Source organism: Pipistrellus kuhlii, unplaced genomic scaffold, assembly GCF_014108245.1.
Source record: "Pipistrellus kuhlii isolate mPipKuh1 unplaced genomic scaffold, mPipKuh1.p scaffold_m20_p_39, whole genome shotgun sequence".
Lineage (NCBI taxonomy): Eukaryota > Metazoa > Chordata > Mammalia > Chiroptera > Vespertilionidae > Pipistrellus > Pipistrellus kuhlii.
The window spans coordinates 1713020-1734436 of NW_023425539.1; the positions used below are offsets into that span (position 1 = coordinate 1713020).

The window sequence follows — 21417 nt, forward strand, 5'->3', positions numbered from 1 at the left end:
CTCTGGGTCCCTCTTTCTCTGTTTTCAGTTTCTCTCTGTCTCCGGCTTCCTCTCTCTGCCTCTTGGTCTGTGTGTCTCTGTCACATGCCTTCGAGGTCTGGCTTCCTTGTCCTCCGGGTTTGTCCCTGAGGCTCCCTCCTGGGGTGGAATGTCCGTCCTGCTGGGGCCTGTGGGTGTGGGAATGGGCAGCCCTCCCTCCGGCAGGGAGGTCAGCGGGCACAGGGACCGCCCGCCTCGGCTGCGGCCCCCGGACCGGCCGTGGGAAATCAGTGGGAAATCAGCGAGGCCCCCCTGGGCACGGGCGCCTGTGACTGACGGGCCCGGGAGGCGGCTGAGCTGAGTGGAGCCACACGATCTCCTGAGGCTGTATGGGAGGCAGACAGACAGGCCAGGCGGTGCGGGTTTATTCACTTCACCCGGGCCCGGAGGCCGCGGAGACTGCGAGGGCGGAATGAAGCTGTAGGTTTCCCGGTGAGACAGGTGAGCGGCCGGAGCCTAGCACAGGCCTGAGCTGAAGCCAGAGGCCGCCTGGGGGTGGGGTGGGGGACCTGGGCCCTGCTTTCCTACTGCAGCTCGGACCGGGGGCGAGGAGCCCCCGACCTCCGGACCTCGGCAGCTGGAATCAACCCACCCGCCGAGGCTGTCACTGGGTTTGGACAAATCTGAAGCGACAGCCGTGGCCCTGGCCTCTGGTGTGGCTAATGAGGCCTCTGCTGCTCCTGGGACGTGAATTCCCAACAGCTGAGATGGCGGGAGGGCTGCTGGGGGCGGGGGGGGGCTGCTGGGGGCAGGGGGGCTGCTGGGGGCGGGAGGGCTGGTGGGGGGAGGGGGGCTGCTGGGGGCGGGAGGGCTGCTGGGGGGAGGGGGGCTGCTGGGGGGAGGGGGGCTGTGGGGGCAGGGGCTGGGGGGCGCAGGCAGCTGCCTGGAGCCCGGGCTTCTGGTCTGGGGCGGCCCCGCCTTCACACCCACCAGCCCAGGGCGAGTGTTGGGCTCACCCAGAGCCCCGGAGGTCCAGACAAACGTATGCCCGGGCTTCTCCCCCAAAGCACGCTGCACGGAGGCGGCCAGGCCTTACTCCTGGGGTGCGGGGAGGGCCAGAGTTTCCTGAAGCTGTCCACGCCAAGACCCCAGTGTGAGCTATTTGACCTCGTGCCTCAGTTTCCCCTTTCATAAAGTGGGACAACAGTCTGCCCCCTCCCACAGGTGCTTGGGGGATCACCAGAAATAGCAGATGCCCCCCACCTGGGGCAGCCCTCACCTGGCCGCCCTGGGATCCACGCAGCTGCTTTACTTGCTGTTCTGATTTATTATTATTTTGTTGTTAATCCTCACCTAAGAATTTTTTTAATTGATTTTTAAAAATTTAATTTATTTTTAGAAAGGGAGTGGAAGCGATGAGGAGAGACACACAGAGACATCAGCGTGAGAGAGACACATCGACTGGTGGCCTCCCGCACATACTCCGACCAGGGCCGGGGGTCGAGTCTGCACCTGAGGTGCGTGCGAGGTACTACGTGCCCTTGACCGGAATCGAACCCGATACCCTTCAGCCCGTGGGCCGACGCTCTACCCACTGAGCCAAACCGGCCAGGGCGAGTGTTGCTGTTTTGATTTGGCCGCTCGGCCCTGGGGCTGCCCTCACCTGCACAGACCAGAGGCCAGCGGCGCCCAGGCCTCAGCGGGCCTGCAGGAGGCAGCTCCGCAGAGTCCAGGACCGAGAAGCCCGAGGTCCGGGCTCACCCCGGGGCCCACGGTGGGCTCCCCCTGCCCTCCTCCTGCCCCTGGAGGGCTGGGCGGCCCCCGGCCCCCAAATGACAGGCGGAGCCACCGCGAGGGCCGACTGTGACTCTTCTGTCATTTCCTCCCGGACCCCCGCGGCGGGCCTACAGCGCGAAGGCCCGGGCCAGTGGTGGCAGGTGCCCCGCCCGGCGGTCCAGTCCAGACACACGCACCCTCCGCAGGGGGCTCAGAGTCACTCCCCCTCCCCCTGCAACGGTCCTTTCCAGCTCAGTGTCTCCGTGTGTGTACGTGGTGGTTTCTATTATATATAATACACACACACACACACACACACACACACACACGGGCGAGTATATAAATCTCAGGTACGTCCACTCCCCAGGTTCTAGAACCCACACAGGGAGTAACACAGGAGGCGGCGAAGGGGACAGTGAGGCCTGAGAGCCGATCCCGGGACAGGACTCTGAAAGGAAGAGCCAGTGACTGCAGGGCATTAGGGACACTACACCAGGCACAGGTGCGGTGGGGGCGCGGGGGAGGAGGGGTGCTGGGGGTGTGACGGGGTCTCACCGGCAGCACATGGCGGGACTGGCTGCGTGTGTGCATGTGAGAGGCGGGCGGGGCCGGTGCGAACCTGCGCTCTCTGCAGCAGAGGCCGCCTCGGTGACGATCGGGGGCTGCCTTCCCACCGGCAGGGAGTTCCTGCAGCGTGTGGGCGGTGGGATAGGAGAGCCGCAAGACAACAGACTCCGTCCCAGCCCCACAGCCCCCTCCTGCTCCTGGGAAAACCGAGGCCCAGAGCGGAGGGACTTCCAAACACGGACGTGTTCCCGCCCGGGTGCCCCCGTCCGAACGCACCGGCTCGGCAAGGCCTGGCCCCGGAGCGCTGACTGGTGGTGGCGCGGGAGGCGGAGCCGCTCTGGGCCGGTGTGAGGTTCGGGGTGGGGAGCCCGGACAGAGAGGTGAGGGTCAGCCCTGCCTCCCGCTGGCCCGGAGGGGGGCCGGGGGGCGGGGTGGGGGCTGGATGGGGGAGCCCTTCGCTGCCAGGGCAGCGAGCATGCTTTCCTCACAAGTGACCCCAATGAACTTCTGTCCTCTCTCTTCTCAGGGACATGGAGGCACGAACTAGTTGGCTTTTTTCTCAGTAACCCCAGAGGGGCGGTTATCCAAAGGGAGTCAGAAACAACACTGTGGCAAACTACAGACGGACGGCCCTGTGTGAGACGGGGAAGCTGCTTCTCGGCCTGCCCAGTTTCCCCAGGGAGGGGCGGCATGGGCAGACCTCCTGACTGCGAAAGAACAGCCAGAAATACTCCACATTCTTTTATGTTTAAAAATAAAAAATCCCACATTTTTACTGATTTCAGAGAGGAAGAGAGAGAGAAACATCAGCGGTGAGAGAGCATCGTCAATCAGCTGCCTCCTGCACGCCCCACACTGGGGATGGAGCCCGAAACCCGGGAATCGAACCTCCTGGTTCACCAGTTAATGCTCAACCACTGAGCCACGCCGGCCGGCTCCTCCATAGGCCTTTATTTATTTATTTATTTATTTTAAAAAAAATATATTTTATTGATTTTGTACAGAGAGGAAGGGAGAGAGATACAGAGTTAGAAACGTCGATGAGAGAGAGTCATCGATCAGCTGCCTCTTGCACACCCCCTACTGGGGATGTGCCCGCAACCAAGGTACATGCCCTTGACCGGAATTGAACCTGGGACCCTTCAGTCCCCAAGCCAACGCTCTATCCATTGAGCCAAACCGGTTTCGGCTACTCCATAGGCCTTTAAATGAGAATTCTCCACATTTAAAAACGCGGTCAATGAATTTGAAGATGGAGTCACCGCCCTGCCGGTGTGCGACCTATGACGGTGGCAATGGCCCAACCCTCCGAGCAGGTGGGACTCCACTTCCCAACCTGGAAGCCCCCCTGCCCTGCCTCCTCCTCCTCTCCTCCTCCTCCTCTCCTCCTCCTCCTCCTCCTCCTCTCCTCCTCCTCCTCTCCTCTTCCTCCTCCTCCTCCTCCTCCTCCTCCTCCTCCTCCTCCTCCTCCTCGCCTCGGCCGGCTGCTCCCCCGGCTGCAGGAAGCCCGTGCAGCTCGTCCAGGTGCACGTGACAGAAATGGCAAGTCCGGAGCCCGCGGGGGAAGCACTGGGCTGGTGGGGGCGGGGACAGCTGAGTGCTCCGAGAAGCTTTGGAAACGCTAGCTGCTCAGGAGCAGGGAGAGGAGGGAGAGGAGGAGGAGGAGGAGGAGGAGGAGGAGGAGGGGGAGGGGGAGGAGAGTGGCACTGCAACAGCTGGCTCTGGGCAGTGAGCAATCCTGTCTGAAAATAAAACATTTTACAATCCACAACTGTGGCTCATTAAGAATGAATGGAGCCACCGGTATAAATAGCTCGCTGCGTTAAGGAGTCAGGAAGCAGCATATGCGTTTGACGGAGGAACGGCTGCCACGGAACTGCTCATTAGCCCCGTGGGCTGCAGCCACGTGCGAGCAGTCAGAGGCCGCGGGGTCAGCGCTCTCTGGGGCGTCCTCCATCTTGGGCCGGAGGGTGGACCTCCACCCCCGAGCCCAGAGTACAACATGGGGGGTCTAACTCTGGACACACACTGATAACCCCACAGCGCGTTCCTCCACCCAGGACAGCCGGCCTCTGCTTGAATGCTCCCGGCGACAGGGAGCTCACTGCCCGGCCGGCCACAAGCACCCAATTCCGCGGTTCCCCGGCTGCTGAGCACACACCGCTTCCCCTGCCTGGCCCCAGCTCTGCTCTGGGGCGGGGGAGCGGCCCTCACTGGCCCTGCCATCTATTATGTCTGACAGGACGCAGGCGGGTGCAGAAAAAGGCAGCCTAAGCAGAAAGAGCCGGGCCAATCTGCCCCCCTCCCCGCAGCCGGGTCCTGAGCGTGGAGCGAGGCGGAAGGGCACGCGGACTCGCGAGCACAAGCTGCTGAGCAGGCAGAGGTGGGGAGTGGAGCAGGTCCAAGGCTTCCCCAGCAGCAGGAGAGGCGGCTGCCGTCCTCCCGTCCCCCACGGCCTGGCAGGCCTTTGTCTCCGTCCCCGCTCCCGGGACACCGTCCCCCGCAGCCTGGCAGCGGCCCCCTGGCCTGAGCCGGCCTCGCCCGCTGTTCCTGGCGCCCACACTCCCTCCCGCCCAGGCTGCGAGGAGCCAGCGGCCTGCGGGCGGTGTGGGCACCGGCCCTGCCCGGTGCCGCGCTCCGAGGGAGGCGTGCGGGCGGGATTCAGGAGCCCGGTGCCAGCCTTCCCCTTGACCTTGGGCAGACTTCCCCCTCCTCATCCATCACTCAGAGTCAGTCCTGCCTCTGCAGCTGCCCCCGGGGCTGTGCCGAGCGTCAGAGGAGATAATGGCCTGAGTCACGGAGCTCCGGCTGGGGCGAACGCACAGCACCCAGTGACTCCACGTCTCCAGGGGGCAGGGCGGGTGCGTGGGGGCAGGGCGATCGGGAAGGACGGCCCCAGGGACGCCTGTGTAGGCCCAGCGGGACCAGACTGCTCAGCCCGAACCACCCCGAGGCTGGCTCTCACGGGTCTGCAAACAGAACCGCAGTGCGGAACGCTAAAGGAATTATTTAAAACCACCCGGCCAATGAGGCGATGACGAAACTCCCATTTTTTAAAAAGCGACTCAACTGGAACAAATCCAAGCCTTACATACTGTGTTTCCCCAAAAATAAGACATCCTCCGAAAATAAGACCTAGCGCAACTTTGGGAGAAAAAATTAATATAAGACACAGTCTTGTTTTCGGGGAAACAGGGTACCTTCCCAGAGCAGCCCTGAAGTGAGCCGGTGCATAGTCCTGTCCAAATGCCCCCAGGGAGCCCGGCTCTGAGGTGGTGGTGGTGGGAGGGGGGCTCAGGCCGTGCTGGGCCGGGGGTTTGGGGTCCAGGGCAGAGGGCAAAGGGGGAGGGACTCCCAGTCGCCAGGCCCAGGGCGGTGACGAAGGCTTTGGACGCTGGCCCCCTGTGCCGGCCTCGGGCTCCCCGGGACAGGGGAAGGAGACCGAGCCTCACTGGCCCAGGCTCCGCTCCCATCTGAGAGGAGAGCCACTCACACTCATGGGTGTCCCCACCCCCTCCCATTCGGGGGCTCAGCCTCACGGGGGAGGCGGGCAGCCCAGCCCCAGGGCAGACCCGGGTAGTGTGGCCTGGTGGTCAGAGCCTGGGGCAGGAGAGAAGCAGAAGCCCATCCCATCCGGCATCCCTGGCCCCGGAGGTGGAGGAGCACGAAGTCCTGTCTGAGACCAAACTCCACAGCAATGGCTTCCGTCCGGTAAATCCAACTCAGGCTCTCACAGGACGACAGGGTCAGGGTCCTCCAGGACTAGTACTGCCTGCCCCCCACCCCCCTTCTATCACAGTGAAAAGCTGCCGAAACTAAAGGCTTGGTTTCCCGCCTCCCCTCTGACCTCCCTCCCCTCTGACGGCTGGGACTGCAGCCACCATCATGGGACCAGGTATGAACGGGGGAAGGGGGCCTGCAGAGCCCCCGGTCCTGACGTCCGAGCAGCCGACTCAGCTTTCCAACACGCAAGAGGAAAACGGAACCTCTCATTATCCAAATAAGCAAGATCATTATGGCACCCCTTCCTTGCCTCCCAACAGACATCTCTCCAAACAGCTCAGGGGCGGGACCGGATCAGAGGACAGAAGCTGCAGAAGGGGTGGGTCCGGGATCAGGACCCATGAGCCCCGAGAGCTGGCTCCACCGTCCCGCCCGGTGTTTCCCAGGGGGACAGAGACACTGGGCGTGTGCAAACGCCGACTATCTCCTGCTGCCATACACGCAGGGCCGTGATCTGCCGGGAAAAGCAGCAGGGAGCACACACACGATTCTTATCTGTCTCTCTGTTCTAGCCTTACTTCTTGCCCTGTGATAAGATTGTATAATTTCCTTCATGATGGACCTATAATTAGTTCTCTTATAAAAGTTGTTTCTAGGCATTTTATAACTTTTGTTGCAATTATGAGTGGATTTTCCCCATTTCTACTTCTAATTAGTCGGCAGAGAGTAAAACTATTGGTTGCTTGTGTGTAAACTATTGATTTTCTTTGTGTCCTATCGCTTCCCCCATCTTCTTATTAACCTAGTGGGTTGTTTTAGTAGACTCTCTTGGACTCTCTTGGTATACCATCACACCATCTGCAAATAAGAGAATTTCTTCTCTTTACCAGCAGTAAGAGTTTATTTTATTTTTGGTGCCTTATTACATTAGTTAAATACTATACAAGATTATGAGTGATGGTGATGATGGGGCATTCCTGCTTCGCATTTGGATAGAATGTGGCTTCAGTGCTTTATCAGTAAATTTAATATCTGGTTTAGATTTTTTTCTCTTTTTGGTAATTTTGTAATTTTAAAGTAATGTCCTTTTATTCCTACAATACTTAAACTTTTTATTTAGCAGATATTTTTAACCTTGGAGAGGAAGACATTTCAAAGCAAAGTAGGAAACTTAGAAACCACAAGGCAAAGAAAGACAGGCTTAAACTCACAAGAATTAAGAGGGGAAAAATGGTTTCCGAATGGCAAAATGCCATATAAAATGTAAAGTCAAGGAGGAAAATATTTTCAACCCATTTAGGACCCCTGACATATCAATAAGAGAAAATCATTTAATAAAAATGAGCAATGGATTTAAAAGAGGAAGCCTAAATAACCAATGAATAATCAAGCTATGAAGAGATATGCAAATGCTCAAATTAAAATAATAAAATATCTTTCTCCACCTAGTATACTTGCCAACATGATAAATGCCAGTACTATTCATGGCAAGCAAGGGTGCAGGAATAAATGAGTAGAAAAGCCGGCAATGCTTTTGGAATATAGTTTGGCAATGTCTATTGAAACTTAAAACACACAAACCTACCCCCTGGAAATGAAAGCATCTTATACCCAGAAGGGTGTTTCAGAACTGCCTGCAGTGTGAAGAGCCAGACACATTTGGAATGTCCACCAATAGGTGAATAATTAAATAGCAATACAGGACATAATGGGGTTTTATTAAGCCATTAAAAACAATACAGCAAAATCTATATCTATTGATCTGGAGGGATGCCCGGGATATTCTTTTAAGTGAAAAAAGCAACATGCGGAGTTATAGTGGTAAGAGCCTATTTTTGTTACTAAAAACAAAGTAAAACATAACCCAATGCCAAGCATGTGTTTATAGGAACAGGGAGAAAGAGAGAGGGGCCTGTTTGAGATGATGGCAAGAGGAGAGATTCTAAGTTTTCATACACTTCTGAATTAATTTATTAAGCTATGTTACCTGTGCTTATGTAATTTAAAATCAACCAACAAAATTTAAAGGAGGACGAAAAGGAACCTGCCTCAGAAACATCAATATGTTTCACCTGATGTTTTGTGGGCTGAAAAGCGCACGGCTTGTATCTATTGATTACCTTCCCTCCTTCCAAAGGGTGGGAGCAAAGAAGCAGGGTGGGCGGGAATAGAGGGAGATGCTGGGAGCCACAGGCACACCAGCCCCAGGGCTGGGAGAAGGGGAGGGAGAGGGAGAGAGGTGGAGAGGGGTGGGTCGGAGAGAATGGGTTGGTATCAGAATCACCGTCTGTACCAGGGAGCAGAGACTGCCCCTGGGGTCCCTGGGAGGAGAGACTCCTCGGCAGAGTGGGGTGATCCTAACTTCCTCCGAGTGTTCCCTGGGGCTGCTCAACAGACCCTGCCCTAGCGGTGCCGCAGGCCCGATGACGGCCTCCCAGGTCTTTCAAACACCCGGAGCAGGTGGGTGTCCATTCACTCAACTAATGACGCCCATCCCATGCCTGTTCGGGAGCCACGGCCCTGCCCACACACAGCTCTCAGTGTCCTGGGGAGACCACAGCCCAGTGCTGGTCCCCGTGCCCACTGGCCTCAGGCTTAGTTTTGGCTGAATGGGGTGCTACGAAGGCTGGGCTTAACAGCCAAGCTTTGACCTGGACCACAGCTGGGCCGATGGTGGGGCTGAGGACGGAGAGAGAAGCACCAGCTGGTTTCCCAGTCGCCAAGATCTGGGAAGGCCTGGCGATGTCCCTGTGCCCACGCCCAGGGCTGCCTGCTGGGAGCTGCCTGCTGGCGGGAGCCGGACCGCGTAGGGAGAACGGCCGGAGAAGGAGCCCAGACGGAGCAGCAGACCCTGGCAGCTCGGGGGGCTGCCTGGAGGCAGGCATGGCCGAGTCCTCCCGGCTGCCACAGACTTGACCATGAAGCCACGTGAAGCCACAGAAGGGCTAGCAGGGGCCTGACCACCTCGAGGGCTCCCCACCCCTTGTCCCTAGACTCAGCACCAGCTATTAGGCTGATTCCCGCCGGCCCAGGCCGTGCTCTCTCTCAGGTGTGCGGGAGCAGCCCGCGGGCCTGAGGGCACGGCCGGTCTGGGGTGGCCACCCTCAGTAAAAAAGCACAGATCCTGGCGTCTGCACAGGCTCATCGGGGAGGACCAGCACAGCCTCCATGATTGGGCTTAGATGCAGGCAGAGACAGTCGGCCTGCCGGTGGCTCTCTGGCTCGCAAACCCCTGACGCTCTTGGCTTCTACTCACTGAATGGCTCTGCCTGTCTCCTGCCTCCTCCACCAGCACCTGTTCCTGTTCTCCCCCTGACTGTGGGTTGCCCCCCAAGTCCAGTCCTGCCCCTCACAGGCACCCCACACATCCCCGGTGCACCCTGCTCCGGGTGGGCGCAGACACCTCCTGAGCCTCCACAGCCTGCCCCGAGCCAGCAGCCTGCGCCCTCCCGCTGCCCCTGGGAGACCCGGAGGCCACCTGCCGAGCAGAAGGGCGGCCTCCTCCGCTGGGCACCGAGAGGATGGCCACGGGCCTGGGAGGGGCCTGGCACGGCCGGCCTAATGCTCTGGGCAGCGGAGGGAGACCGGGTGCGCAGCCTGGCCTCACTTGGAGTGTATGGGCCGCTGCTTCCTCGCCCAACAACCAAAGGCCATCTGTGCCTGTGGCTGCGGAGGCGATGGCGGGTGAGCATGTGTGTGTATGGTACGTGTGTGTGTGCGTGTGCGTGTGTAAGTGTGTGCGTGCGCACGTGTGCACCATCGAGATGCTGCGGCAGGAAGGCGCGGAGGGCCCCCCTCCTCCACCCACTCAGCTGCCTTCTGAACCTGACAGTGTCCAGCAGCTTCTGTTGCCATGGCTGCATCTCTGCCCTTGGCCTGAGGGACTCTGACTCACCCCAACGGGGCTGGAACCAGAGAGCCCAGCTCTGAGAGTGGGAACAACAGCGAGGAAGGCTGGAGGGAGCCGCTTCTCCAACCAATGCCCCCGGCTCCCTCCCTGCAACCTGGCCAGCCACAGCGCCCCCCGCAGGCCAGCCCCAGCCAGTCCTCTCGCTCTGCCTGCCAGTCTCTGCCTGCAGGTGGTCCCTGCGGGGGGGCTTGTCCGTGGCAGTGATGGCGGGAGTGAGAATGCAAACAGCCCAGCAGAACGGGCGGGAAGGCCAGCTGCAGGAGCTGAGTGACGCCAAGGAAAAGATGCCCGGAGAACAGATGCCGGGGTGCTGATTGGGAGGGGATGTTTACCTGATAAATTCTACCTTTTGACAACCTCACAATTTTATAATAAACGTACTTCTGTAACAACCCCCCACCTCCACCCCACACACACACCAAACGATACAAAGATAGGCAGCTGTCAGGTCACCACCCACAGACAGGAGCTCGGGGGCCCTCGAAGCCGCCGAGTGTCTACTTTCTGGGTCCAGAAACCCAGGAAAACCCAGCGTCGGGCTGAGCCCCTCACCCCTCTGGCCTTATCTCCCTCAGGACCCTCAGTCCCGAGTCCTGGGCAGGAGGAGCCAGTCGCCCCAGCTCTGCCCCACGGAGGCCCTTCCTGCTCTCTGGGCCTCCGGCTGCTCATCTATAAAATGGGCTGCTAACCCCCGCCCGGCCCGCTTTCGGAGCCTGCTGTGAGGCCAGGAACTTGGAAAGCACCTCCATGAACGTTGTAGCACCTGCCACACCAGGCCCTTCTCATTACCAGCGGGCGGGGCTCCCTGCTGACAGCACGCCAGGCGCCCACGCCAGGCACCCACGCCAGGCACCCACGCCAGGCACCCACGCCAGGCAGCCACCACGGGGGTACGAGGCCAGCTTCCTCCCTAGGACCAGGGAAGCCAGGAGACCCCTTTATGGAGACACAGGGCGAGGGTTGGGAGGAGACGATCCAGGCCCGCCTCACAAAGACACGTTTTCATACTTTGCCAACAAACATCCCATTTCTGCAAAGACCCAGTGCTGTTCACGGCACCCCCACCCCCACGTTAGCGCCTGTGTGTGACACAGCCCCTCAGGCTGCAAACAGCCACTGTGCTGAGGTCCAGCCACCCACGCGGTGCGGGCGGGGAGCCGGGCCACGCAGAGGGAGGAAACACCAGTCTGAGCCACGTGGAGAGCGTGGCGGGCCGTGGCCGGGTGCCGTGGCCGGATGGCCGACGGCCCGAAGGCCAGGTGCTTACCTCTCCCACGGGCCCACGTGTAGACGCGCGTGGTCTCCGAGCTTCTGGGCTCTTGCTCGGCCGGCTCCAAAGGCAGAGGTCGCAAGTGGGGGTCGTCGGCCCGGCCGGGGGTCTTCAGGGGCAGGATGTACTTGGGGAGACCCTTGAAGAACCAGGCCCCCGACCTCTTCCAGACCTGAGGGGGGAGACGCCGCTTAGAGCCCGGATGCAGAGCAGCTCCCCGCTCCCGGCTCCCACGCACGCCCCCTCCCCTCCTGGTGCAAAGCCGGAATGTTCTCAGAGGTGCCGCCGGCTCCCTCCTGCCTGCCCCTCCCCGGGGCTCTGGCGGCTGGAGGGAGAGGCGGGCTGGGCCAGCAGGCCCGGGAGCTGTCCGGACAGGGATCCGGTGAGACAATCCGGGGCGGGCACACAGAGACAGACACAGCAGAATCCAGAGCAGCCGCGGAGCGAGGCCCCTGCACCCAACGGCTACTCCCTCCGAGGCAGGGGACACGCGTGCCTGTGCAGGGCGGGAGCGTGGAGGGAGCTGTGACCCTCTCGGGCACGAGGAGGCCCTGGCGGCCGAGTCCTGGCTCTGTGGCCCAGCAGCTGTGAGCCCTGGACACACCCGGCCCTGTTCCGTCACCGCAGTTCCGTCACCGCAGTGGGAACAGTGCCGCCTCCCAGGGCGGCCACGAGGCTCAGTCTCGCCAAGGAACGCAGGCCCAGGGCCCCGGGCCGGGCCCCGAGCAGCCACTCCCCAGAGGATGCTCATGGCGGTCACTGCCCCTCCTCCTCTCGTCCGGCAGCTTTACAGCCAGTGGGCCACGTCCCCTCCTCAAAAGGGTGAATTTAAAATGGGAGGGCCAGCCGAAACCGGTGTGGCTCAGTGGGTAGAGCGTTGGTCTGCGGACTGAAGGGTCCCAGGTCCGATTCTGGTCAAGGGCATGTACCTTGGTTGCGGGCACATCTCCAGTTGGGGGGGCGTGCAAGAGGCAGCTGATCGATGATTCTCTCTCATCCATGTTTCTAACTCTCTATCCCTCTCCCTTCCTCTCTGTAAAAAAATCAATAAAAAACAAACATACTATATATATATATATAGAACTTCATGTCGCTTGCTTTTGCCCCCACTTAACTCTATATCGCCACTGCTGTTCTGTTAACAGCAATGGTCCTCGCCATCATGTTTTCGTGGCTCCACAGTGTGGACTTGTTGAATGTCCCCGGACATTTACATTGTTCCCAGTCTCCCACTTAAGTCAGAGCTGCCACCGTCACGTGCACACGCGTCATCACCGGTGTCAGTCACCGCCTGGGACATCCCAGGGCGTGGACTGACGGCCAGGTCAAGGCATGTGAACATGAGGTGATGATGCATGTTTTTTCCTCCAGGAAGAAAAGCCGAGTCCCCTTTGCTGGTGGGGACCCCCCCCCCCCCCCCCCCCTGCGAGTCCACAGAGCAGGAGCTGTCACTATCAGGAGAAGCTGTGTGAGGCTGCAGAGCCCCCCTGCTCCCCACGTGCGGTTTGCCGTGATAAGGCCAGCAAAGCAGCCGGCTCTGCAAATGCCCCTCACAGCCGCCATGGCCCTCGCCGGGGGCGGCCGGTGGCATCAAACCCTCCCGGTGGCACCGCTGTGGGCTCCGCTTCCAGGCTGTCATTACCATTTCAGGCCCGGCCAGCCCGGCTGCAGACACCGGCGGATACTCGCCAAGCCGCTCCCAGGGAATTTTAATTACCACGATAACCATCGCTAATCACCGGCATTTCCTAAACGGCCGAGCCGGAGAAGGTGGTAATTGCCAGGCCCTGTTGGAAAGAAGGGGAGGCCTGGGGGACCGGCCACGGGGGCGGCTGACCTGTGTCCCTGTCCAACCCTCGTGTGCGTTGCCACCTCTCCCGTCTCCTGCGCTGAGGCCGGCACCTGTGTGAGTGCGGGCCCAGGCTCCCCACCCCTCACTCTACAGGCCGGAACAGGGGCCAGTCTGTGGCCTCTGCACAGCTGTCCCTTCCCCCGGAGTGCCCTTCATCCTGTCTCCATCACAGCGGCACTGCCCCCAGGAAGCCTCTGTGCCACCTGGTGCAGACGCGGGGCCTGGCAGTGCCCTGGGCCCACGTGGCACCGCCATGGAGCGCCTCCCCAGCCAGGAGGTGCCAGCTCCTCAAGGACAGGGCTGCACCAGAGCCAGCCCCGCAGTCCCAGGACCAGCTGGGAGCCGGCACCTGGCAGGAATGTGACTGACTGACTGACTGACAGCACACGGAGAAGGCACTGCAAGCAGCCGTCCCCGGGGACAGAACGTGCGGCTCGTCTTCAGGGAGACTGCGCTCAGTCTGCCTGCCAAGCCCCAGGCTGCCCGGGCTTGAAACGCCCGGGAAATGGCATGTTACAGCGGGGTCTTCTTGCTTATGGTTTGGTCTCTTTAAAAAAGAGCCTCTTCATGGGTCAACCCACCTTGTCAGAGAGGCAGCATGACCCTCCCTACCCCATTACCTGAACACGAGAGAGAGAGAGAGAGAGAGAGAAAGAGAGAGAGAGAGAGGACGAACGCAAGCGTGAGCTGGCCTCCTAGCAGCATGGCCAAGAAGACCCCAGAACTCAGCCAGGTCCTCATTTAATCACAGAGCTAACAAATAATAAAAGCTAAAAAACAATAGAAGTATACACATTAGGAGAGGGAAGAAGTGGAGTCCAAGCTAGCCAGTTCCTCGCCGTTCAGGTCACCTGAAGTCTGAGAAGGGCTGGAGTCCCTGGCCGTCCTCCACCCCCCCCCCCCCCCCCCCCCCCGAGCTCTGCAGTCAGGGCTGCTCTGCTCTGGGCTGGCGTCTGTCTGCGGTGCAGGCACCAGTTGCCACCAAGGGCTTTGAGAAGCGCAGGGCCCGGCGGGCAGAGCTCCCTCCCAGCTGAGGGGTTCTGCTTCCCACTCATCCCTTCTACCTGCCAACTCAGAACCCAGGTGTTAGCGGACAGACAGCCAACGGAGGCCCCTCCAGGGAGCATCTGGGCATTTGCATGTTAATGACTATCACTGAGACCCTCAGGGTGTGTGTGTGTGTGTGTGTCTGTGTGTGTGTGTGTGTGTCTGTGTGTGTGTGTGTGTCTGTGTCAGAGCCAGGAGAAGGGCTGGAAACGAAGCCCCAGCAGACAGGGGGCCCCTCAGCCTCTTCTCCCAGCCCCCCAGGCGGCAGCTCTGGCTCAGCCCGAGAGCATGATGGACGCGCCCTCACCAGAGCCTGAGCGAATTTCCTCTCCGTTTCAAGTGGGTTTTCGAGCAGGTGGGTCAGGCCGGGAGGCAGGCAATTGCCAGCACAGAGGGAAGGAAAAAAGGCAGCGAGGAAAGCACTCTGCGGGCGCTGTGTTCTGACGGATAATTAAACACACTGGCAGACTGCTTCAGAACCAGAAGGACCGCCCTGGCTTCCTGAGCCTGGACCTGCCCGGCTTCTGCACCCTGACCACTGAGCAGCACTTGCAGCTTCAGAGGAGGTGCCGTTCGGCGACGGCGATGGCTCTCGGATGGCTCTCCGGACTGCGGGCTGTGGCCCGGGGTCAGGGACAGCCTCCAGTGCGCAGGCCAGCCTCCACCCTGGCCTCAGCCCCTCATCGTGCCCACTCCAGGGCCTGTGCCCAGGGGCGCCACCCCTCCTTGCATTACCTACGGGCCTCTGCCCACATGCCATCTTCTCCCTTTGCCCAGAGCAGTCCGGCAAGGCCCACAGGCCGTGCAGGCTGAGGGCGCTTCCCCACTGCTCCTCATCGCTCGCTCTGTCCACACCGCTCATCTGCATGCAGCACGGAATCCCTGTGAGTCCCAGCTACTCAGCGCGGCCCCTGCTCCGCACACATCTGGGCGGGAGGCGTGCTCGGCGATCCTGGCCGCCGGGCTGGCCCCCGCTCCCAGCTGGAGTGGGCTGCACAGGAAATGAACGGGGCTGGATGGGAACGTCAGACAGGCCAATTATCCCGGCCAGGTCTTTTCAGAAGAGCTTTGTGATTCTGATTCAATTCCCAGGACAACAAACAGCCTCTATTGAAACTCAGTCTCTGCAATGTATTCCAGAGCCAACTCGAAACCAATTCGGGACTGGCAGTGGCGTGCGGGAGCCAGACACCAGGAGTGGGGGCACGTTCCCGATAGGCCGAGGGCTCCGTTCAGGTCCGAGCACCTCCCCCCGATCTCTGCTCCCCAAGGAGCCTCGGGGAGCCACCGGCCCTGCCCACGCCAGCTCAGGGGAGCCCAACCCCACTCGGGGGAAGTGGGGAGCCTACCATCCCGGGCTGCTCCGGCCCCAGAGTCCCTGGCCTCCCCACTACCCCCCCTCAGGCACAGCCCACCTTCTCACGTCTTAAACATTTACCTTTATTGTTTTTGGAGAGGAAGGAGAGGGAGAGAGAGAAACATCAATGATGAGAGAGAATCATTGATTGGCTGCCCCCAACCAAATGAGCCCTGGGCATGTGCCCTGACTGGGAATCCACCCGTGACCTCCGGGTTCACGGCTGATGCTCAGCCACGGAGCCGTGCTGGGCGGGCAGGATGCTCCCCTTTAAAATGGTGGTGGAACGTACACAACCCAGCATGCGGCCTTGGAGCCGTTTTTCGAGGGCAGTCCAGGGGCACGAAGGACGGGCACCGTGAGGGGCTACTGTCCCCACCGCCCGTCTCCGGCCCGTGTCCGCCTCTCCACACGGACACCGTGTCCGCCTCTCCACACGGACACCGTGTCCGTCTCTCCACACAAACACCGTGACCGCCTCTCCACACGGACACCGTGACCGCCTCTCCACACAAACACTGTGACCGCCTCTCCACACGGACACCGTGTCCGCCTCTCCACACGGACACCGTGACCGCCTCTCCACACGGACACCGTGTCCGCCTCTCCACACGGACACCGTGTCCGCCTCTCCACACGGACACCGTGACCGTCTTTCCACACGGACACCGTGACCGCCTCTCCACACGGACACCGTGTCCGCCTCTCCACACGGACACCGTGTCCGCCTCTCCACACGGAAACCATGTCCATCTTTCCACACGGACACCGTGACCGCCTCTCCACACGGACACCGTGTCCGCCTCTCCACACGGACACCGTGTCCGCCTCTCCACACGGACACCGTGTCCACCTCTCCACACGGACACCGTGTCCGTCTCTCCACACGGACACCGTGTCCGTCTTTCCACACGGACACCGTGCCCATTAAACAGTGACTCCTCACTCTCCCGCCCCGGCCCCCGGCTACCTCCACCCTCCGCCTGTCCCTCTGAACTCGGCTCCTCTGGGCCCGCGGAGAGGCGGAACCACATGGTGTTTGTCCTTCTTGTGATGGCGAATTCCACTTCGCCTACTGTCCTCCATGCTCCTCCCTGCCGCAGCAGGTGTCCGAATATCCTTCCTTTTCCGGCTGAACAACAGGTCAGCAGCACGTTTTGTCTATCCAGGTACCCAACCATAGATGCTTGGGTTACTTCCACCTTTGGCTACTGTGTGTGAGTCATGCTGCAATGAAGGTGGGTGTGCGAATAGATCTGTGTCGGTCCTGGTTTTCAATTCTTCAGAGGATTTATCCAGAAGGAGAACTGCCAGGTCATTCCTTTTGGAGGAAATGCCACACCATTCTCCACTGCGGCTGTACTCTTTTCCGTCCCCAGCAGCCAAGCACGAGGGCTCAAGTTTCTCCACATCCTCGCCAACACTTATTATTGTCCGCCTTTCACATTTTAGCCATCTCCCCGGGTGTGACGTGGCCATCGGTGTGTGTTGAACATGGTAGCCGCTCTCCCCTTCTCCCCCGCACCCAACACTCCTGCTCCCTCTGCCTGTTCTCCTCTCTCTTCTTCTTCCCATTCAGCACCGAACATACCACAGACTTTGCTCCTCTAGCTGTTGGCGTAGGTTTATTGCCTGTTCCCGCTCTCTTCACCCTGACCCTGCCAGAAAGTAGACGCAGGGCAGAGATATCTGGCTGTTGTGTTCATTGCAGCGTTCCAAGGGCCTCACCAGAGCCTCGCACATAGTCAACGCGCAACGACAACTCTATGAATGAAGAATGAATGAGTGAATGAGTGGAATGAATGAATGCATAGGAAGAGTTGTGTGAAGGTGTTTTGGAGGCAAACACACCCAGCTCCAACCTTCGGCCCCACCAGTCAGTGTCTGGTGTCTTTGGGCAGGCGACCTTTCCCTAAGCCTCAGTTTCCCCATCTGTCACATGGGGGCAGTCCCGAGGACCCCGCTGGGCTCCTGGGAGGGTGAAGCAGACAGTCACGTCCTGGCCCTCCGCGGGTGCTCAGTCATGCCCGCCACTCCACGCCAGCTGGCCCTCCTGGCGGGCACGGAAGGACACAGCTCCATGGGCGGGCGGGCGGGCCGTGGTGAGAGAGTCAGCTCCCTCTTGGACTGGACGTCTCGGAGCAAACACAGGCTCCCGGAGGAAACCCAAACAGGGGCGGGGCGGGGGACTGCTCTGCCCACCACGGGAGGAAGGGGGACTGGTTGGCGCCGGGAGCCTGTTCCTCCTGCCACTTCCCCGGGGGTGGGAGGCCGGGAGCCGACAGCGGGTCTGCTGGGCAGAGCCGTGGCGTGTGGGAGGTGACCCACACACGGAGGAGGTGTGACCACCCGGGTCCCCCTGCGACAGCGCAATCACAGCCCGGAACGAGCCAGACGCAGATGGCAGGGAGCTCGGGCAGCACCCGCCTGCCCGCCCCGGCACCAGCCGCCCCGTCCTGGCTGTGCTCACGGCCTCCGAGGGGGCCCTCGGCAAAGCTGTTTGCAGCTGAAATCCAAACTGCAAGTAACAGCCAGACCAGGAGGAATCCGGCGTGGGAAGCAGATGGCAGCGTGCACGGAGCCCAGGCCGCCCACCGCAGAGGAGGTGCCGCGAGGAGGGCGGGTTCTGCGGCACGGCCTTGCCCGCCGGTGCCGGCTGGGAGGGAGGGTGGCCCTGCCCGCCGGTGCCGGCTGGGAGGGAGGGTGGCCCTGCCCGCCGGTGCCGGCTGGGAGGGAGGGCGGCCCTGCCCGCCGGTGCCGGCTGGGAGGGAGGGCGGCCCTGCCCGCCGGTGCCGGCTGGGAGGGAGGGCGGCCCTGCCCGCCGGTGCCGGCTGGGAGGGAGGGTGGCCCTGCCCGCCGGTGCCGGCTGGGAGGGAGGGCGGCCCTGCCCGCCGGTGCCGGCTGGGAGGGAGGGCGGCCCTGCCCGCCGGTGCCGGCTGGGAGGGAGGGTGGCCCTGCCCGCCGGTGCGGGCTGGGAGGGAGGGTGGCCCTGCCCGCCGGTGCCGGCTGGGAGGGAGGGTGCCTGGCCGCCTGGGCCTCCTGGGCTGGAGCTGAGGCGCCTCCCCAGGGCCCAGGGTGAGCCTCCAGGGTTAGCCTCCAGGGTGAGCCTCCAGGCTGGGCGGTGGGGAGAGGATGTAAAGACCCCCCTGAAGCCACTTCGACTTCACAAATTCCTGCCCCGGTCTGTCAACAAGAGGGAGAGAGGGGCCAGGAGGCGAGAACACAGACCTAGCAGCAAAGGGCGCTGGGGGACCCAGCCAGGCGCGGTGCTAAGACCTCAGGGGAGTCAGGAGCACCCGGCTGGGGAAAGGCTCTACAGAGATCTGAGCCCAGAACCAGATCTACTTTTTTTTTTTTTCCTTGAAAGTGTCTCTTTCAATCAACAAACATTCCCCGAGCCCCTTTGATATGCAAAGCACTGCGGGAAGCACAGTCATTGTTGGTGCAGCGAAGGCCGAGCCAGCGCTCAGCAGACAGAGTTGGTCCCCTTTCAATGACTTACAAGTTGGCCCTCACCCCCTTCTCTCCCCCGCGCCCCCCTCCCCGCCAGAATGCCTGCCTCCTCAGGAAGCAGAGGTACCTTTTAGACGAGGCTGGGGGAAGGCTTTCTGGAATGCTGGGGAACTCAGATCCCAGCGAACGCTTCCACGGATCCCAGGATGGCTTTGAAGGAGTCGCTTTGCGGTGTTAAATGAATGGGATTAAAGGCTAACCAGCCGGTGTCCCGGGTTTAGGAGCCCCTGACGCAGCCCCTCCCGGCCTGCGCGGACACACCGTGACAGCGGAGAAGAGAGGGCACGGGGGGGGGGGGGGGTGGGGGGGGGGGGGGGTCGGGCGATGCCAGCCTCCAGCCAGGCTCCCCTCCACAGGCCTTTGCCCAGCTGGGCCTTGTCTGCCCGGCGGGGATGGGGGCAGGGTCTGAGCCCCTTCCTGGCCAGCCTTCCCACCATGGCACACCGTGGGTTTCCGGTGCCACACAGGAGTCTGTCCTTCCTCCTCCAACCCTGTCTTTTTTTTTTATTTTTTTTTTATGTTTTTTATTGATTTTTTTTTTTTCTTTAGGGAGAGAGATAGAAACATCAATGATGAGCCGAGACTGGTTTGGCTCAATGGATAGAGCGTTGACTTGGGGACTGAAGGGTCCCGGGTTCGATTCCGGTCAAGGGCATGTACCTTGGTTGCGGGCATATCCCCAGTAGGGGGTGTGCAAGAGGCAGCTGATCGATGACTCTCTCATCTATGTTTCTAACTCTCTCTCTCCCTCTCTGTACAAAATCAATAAAATATATTTTTTTAAAAAGAAACATCAATGATGAGAGAGAATCAGCGACTGACTGCCTCCTGCACGCCCCCTACTGGGGATTGAGCCTGCAACCCAGGCACGTGCCCTGACTGGGAATGGAACCAGTGACCTCTTGGTTCAAAGGTCAATTCTCAACTACGGAGCCACACCAGCCGGGCCTCCAACCCTGTCTCACTCCTTGGGACACATAAGGGAAAGGGAGGGACCAGGCAGGAGTGGGAAGGGGCCGGGACGAGGAGCTGCACCTGGGCAGGTATATCCTTTCAGGAAAACTCGGGAGGGGGAGGGCAGGAGAGGGGGGAGAGCCAAGGAAACCGGCAAACCGGGGCTGCAGATTTACCCGTCCCCCGAGTTCTGGTGGCCAGGGGGCCAGGTCACGGGGGGGTCCCGGGTGCCTCCTGTGGAGCGGAGCACCATGGGTAAGCCCTGGGAGAGGAGGGGGCTGCGCAGTGTGGGTGCCGCCGCTGGGCCCGGCTGTGGAGCTCAGGGCTCCTGAAGGTGCAGAAATGATAAATGCACGTGCGCATGCGCAAGACAGACAGGAAACCACCAGTCAGGGGGGTGGGGGGGGGGAAGGAATCAGTAATGTGGGGGAAAGCTTCAGGACTCTTCAGAAGGGAGGGAAAATTAAAGCAGGGAAATTGGGTAGAAGACAATGAATACAGAAGACAGGATGGAAATGTGATCTGCAAATTAAAAGTACTTTGGAGAGAAGAAATGAGATTTCCGGGAACAAAGTAATAAGCAAAAACATAATTGAAGAGCTTTCCTGAATCCAAGAGCCAAATATGTTTATTCCATACAAAATCAATGAAAAAGACCTAGGCTTATCTAGATAAAAATTTCTCTCTCTCTCTCTCTATATATATATTGGGGCAAAAGTAGGTTTACAGTTGTTTGTATGGAAAATAAATTAAACAATAATACAAGAATAAACACCGTGTTTCATTCATGTACTCATAACTGCAAACCTACTTTAATTTATTTTTTTATTAATCCTCACATGAGCATATTTTTTCCATTGCTTTCTAAAGATTGTAGGAGGGAGGAAGGGAGAGGGAGAGAAAGAGAGAAAAGGCTGGTTGCGTCCCTAACGGGAATGGTGTTCGTGGAAGGAGTGCACCTGAAACCCAGGTACATGCCCTTGACTGGGAATCGAACCCGAGACCCTTCAGTGGTCAGGCAGATGCTCTAACCATTGAGCCCCATGGGCCAGGGCAATAAACCTACTTTTGCTCCCTCTCTGTGTGTCTGAGTGCTTATTTAATTAATTAATTTTTTTCGTTAATACTCACCCAAGGATGTTTTCCCATTGATTTTTTAAGGGAGTGGAAGAGGGGGAGAGACAGAGCGAGAAACATCCATGTGAGAGGAACACATCTATTGGCTGTCTCCCACATGCGCCCCAACCAGACCTAGGGATGGAGCCTACAACCAAAAGTGTGTGCCTTTGACCGGGATCGAACCCAGGACCCTTCAGTCCGAGGGCCAACGGCTCTACGCACTGAGCCACGCCGGCTAGGGCTGTGTGAGGGTCTTTAAAGGGGAAATAGAAGCACAGGTCTGGCTTCGGACTTCTGTGTTTCTCTTCTTGCCTTGGGAACAACTTCCTGTTGTGCCTCAGGCCCTGCCA

At 60.0% G+C, this 21417-nt stretch overlaps 1 protein-coding gene across 4 annotated transcripts in view; it reads right to left on the reverse strand.

The window, feature by feature from the left end:
- RPH3AL (rabphilin 3A like (without C2 domains)) overlaps positions 1 to 21417 on the reverse strand; it is an 89244-nt gene that overhangs the window by 11810 nt on the left and 56017 nt on the right. For all 4 annotated transcript variants that reach the window (XM_036408499.2, XM_036408494.2, XM_045571036.1 and 1 more), the window contains one exon: positions 11223 to 11397. In XM_036408499.2, coding sequence (XP_036264392.1) covers positions 11223 to 11397 — 175 coding nt within the window. The remainder of the gene's footprint in view (positions 1 to 11222; positions 11398 to 21417) is intronic.